Raw genomic sequence first — 2,221 nt, forward strand, 5'->3', positions numbered from 1 at the left:
AGTATACAATCTTCACTACGCTCATTTAAAGGTGCAAATAGTTAAACCAGTATTAAAATGGCAGAAAGTGCATGTTAAGAAAAGAAAAATCAAAAATCTTTTTCACCAAATAATTTCAGAACATGCTTAACTGTCACAAAAAGCCACAGATCAGTACTATTTCTGTTTACAGAAAAGCACGGGGACTTACCTTCTGCTGAGAACGGACCAAGTCCATGAGTTGCTGAGCACCTGGAGACAACTTAGATCCCATGGATTCCATTATAGTTTGCACTCTGTCTAGGTCTATGCTTGAGCTTAGTGAAGGAAAATCAGTTGCTAGTTTTGCAGACACCGTTTTCACTTGTACAATTATTTTACTGATGAGTACTCTTTGTTTCTCACCAATGGAGAGCAGCTATTGCAGGAAGGAAAAAAAAAATGTTGGTTAGAAAAAAAACAGTTTTGTGTTTGCTTTGTATGTATAAGACACTGCATTATTCTTCGAGACTTGGGAAAAACGATGCTGAACTATTTTCCAGAGAAATTAACCCGACTTCTTCTTGCACTTCATAAAATTCTGACTGGAACAGAGATGCCTGCATGACCCAAAGATAAATCAGGCCTCAATGTTCTAAATGCTTACGAGCAGTGGCCACACAGATTCTCATAAGGTTATTTAACCACATCAGAGTTAGCAGTTTTAAATACGTAGCCATTGTTGACTATCTGCAGTTTCCCTGGTTTATAAAGTTTTCTTCCCCTAAGACTATATTATCTCTCTCATATAAATATCAAGTCTTCATAAAAAGAGACCTGTGATACAAAGTTAAAAGGAGAACTCTGCTCTCAAGACAAAGTATCATCTAACAGACTTAAGTATTTATATGAAGTGATGAACTGTATAAAAACAACAATTTGACTAAGAGCAAGGCAATTTAGTCAATTAAGTGATTAAAAAGACATAGAAAAATAAAACAATTCTGTTCAACTCCCTACCTTAATTCTACAGGAGGCTGCAGGGCATTCAAACTTAAGGTACTTTCTGTATAAAGTAACCTTTTCAGTTTCGCTAGAAAAATAAAATAAATTAGTTGTGACATCGCTGTATAAAGTCCTTTTTTTTCTTTAGTTGAAATACTCTATATCAGTAAATATTCAGATAAGAAACAAAACTGACTGGAACACATTTCTAATGTGATATAGCAGTTTTAATGCTTTTATGCAACTTGTATTGAATCTTATCGGATACATATGTAAAAAAGGATTTGTATGTGTACGTACATTATCTACTAGAGAAGCTTTTGAGGTTCAGTACGTTATTCACACATCTTCCCTTTGGCTCTGAGTCGGCTGTTTTATTTAGCTAATTAAGCAGCAGATGTGTCATGTAATGACTTAAAAACAAAAAAGAAGACATTGCTTTAATTGCCCTGGCAAAGCATGGAAGCAAGTACTGAAGGGGAAAACAAATCCTTCTTTTTTTTTTCTCCACTTTCTCTCTTGTTCTTAAAAGTGTGAAAAGTGTCAAAGAGACAAGAGATCTGATAAAAATCGGCTAAAAGAGACCTGCTGAAGAGACTGAAGAGCAGATCTGTTGTCCAAAAAAGATTAAAAGGTACAGAAAAGCTTCACCTGCCTTAACTCCTCCTGTAGTCTTAAACAGCAGGATTTCAGAGGAGCGCTTTACGACTTAGTGAATTAAACGTCCCAAAACTAACTCCAAAAAGAACAAAAAAGGTAACTAGCACAACTGCAGCCTTCTATCTTTAGGGAGGAGGCAGCCCTTGTTGGTGCAAGCCACCAGGAGCTGTGCGGGGGACACCGGGGGGATCCCAGGCGGCTGCGGAGCCTTCGCCCGTTCATGGGTATCGCACAGACCTTCAGGAAAGCCCGAACCGGGTGGCTGTGGCGGTGCAGACATCAGGTCTTTACCAGCGGGAGCACCTTACAGATACACAGACAGCCGTAAGAGAAGGGCCGGGCGGTGTTGGGGGCCCAGGAGCAAACATCCCCCCCACACCCGACACTCAACCCCGACATCCCGCCCGCCTCCCGCACCCCCGCCGCCGCCACTCACCCCGGGGCCCGGGCGGCGCCCAGGTTCTCTCCCCGGCCGGTCCCGCAGTACTCCTCGCCCACGTACACCTCCATGTTCCGGGCCTCGCTCAGGATACTGACGGAGACCATCTCTCCAGCGCCGGCCGGCCGGCACTCCAGCTCCAGCAAGCAGGGGCCTGCC

The 2,221-nt window shown here is 42.4% G+C and overlaps 1 protein-coding gene across 1 annotated transcript; it reads right to left on the reverse strand.

Moving 5' to 3' along the window:
• Positions 1-190: 190 nt before the first annotated feature.
• Positions 191-2,215, reverse strand: LOC106900748 (uncharacterized protein C10orf88 homolog; the record flags this gene model as incomplete). The annotated part of the gene is made up of 3 exons (XM_014962887.1): positions 2,060-2,215; positions 979-1,051; positions 191-397 (listed from the first exon to the last, which is right to left on the reverse strand). Coding segments are annotated over exons 1-3 (390 nt in total), but the record flags the coding sequence as incomplete, so codon positions are not given.
• Positions 2,216-2,221: the final 6 nt, after the last annotated feature.

The sequence above is a fragment of the Calidris pugnax genome, unplaced genomic scaffold, assembly GCF_001431845.1.
Source record: "Calidris pugnax isolate Ruff unplaced genomic scaffold, ASM143184v1 C14922310, whole genome shotgun sequence".
Lineage (NCBI taxonomy): Eukaryota > Metazoa > Chordata > Aves > Charadriiformes > Scolopacidae > Calidris > Calidris pugnax.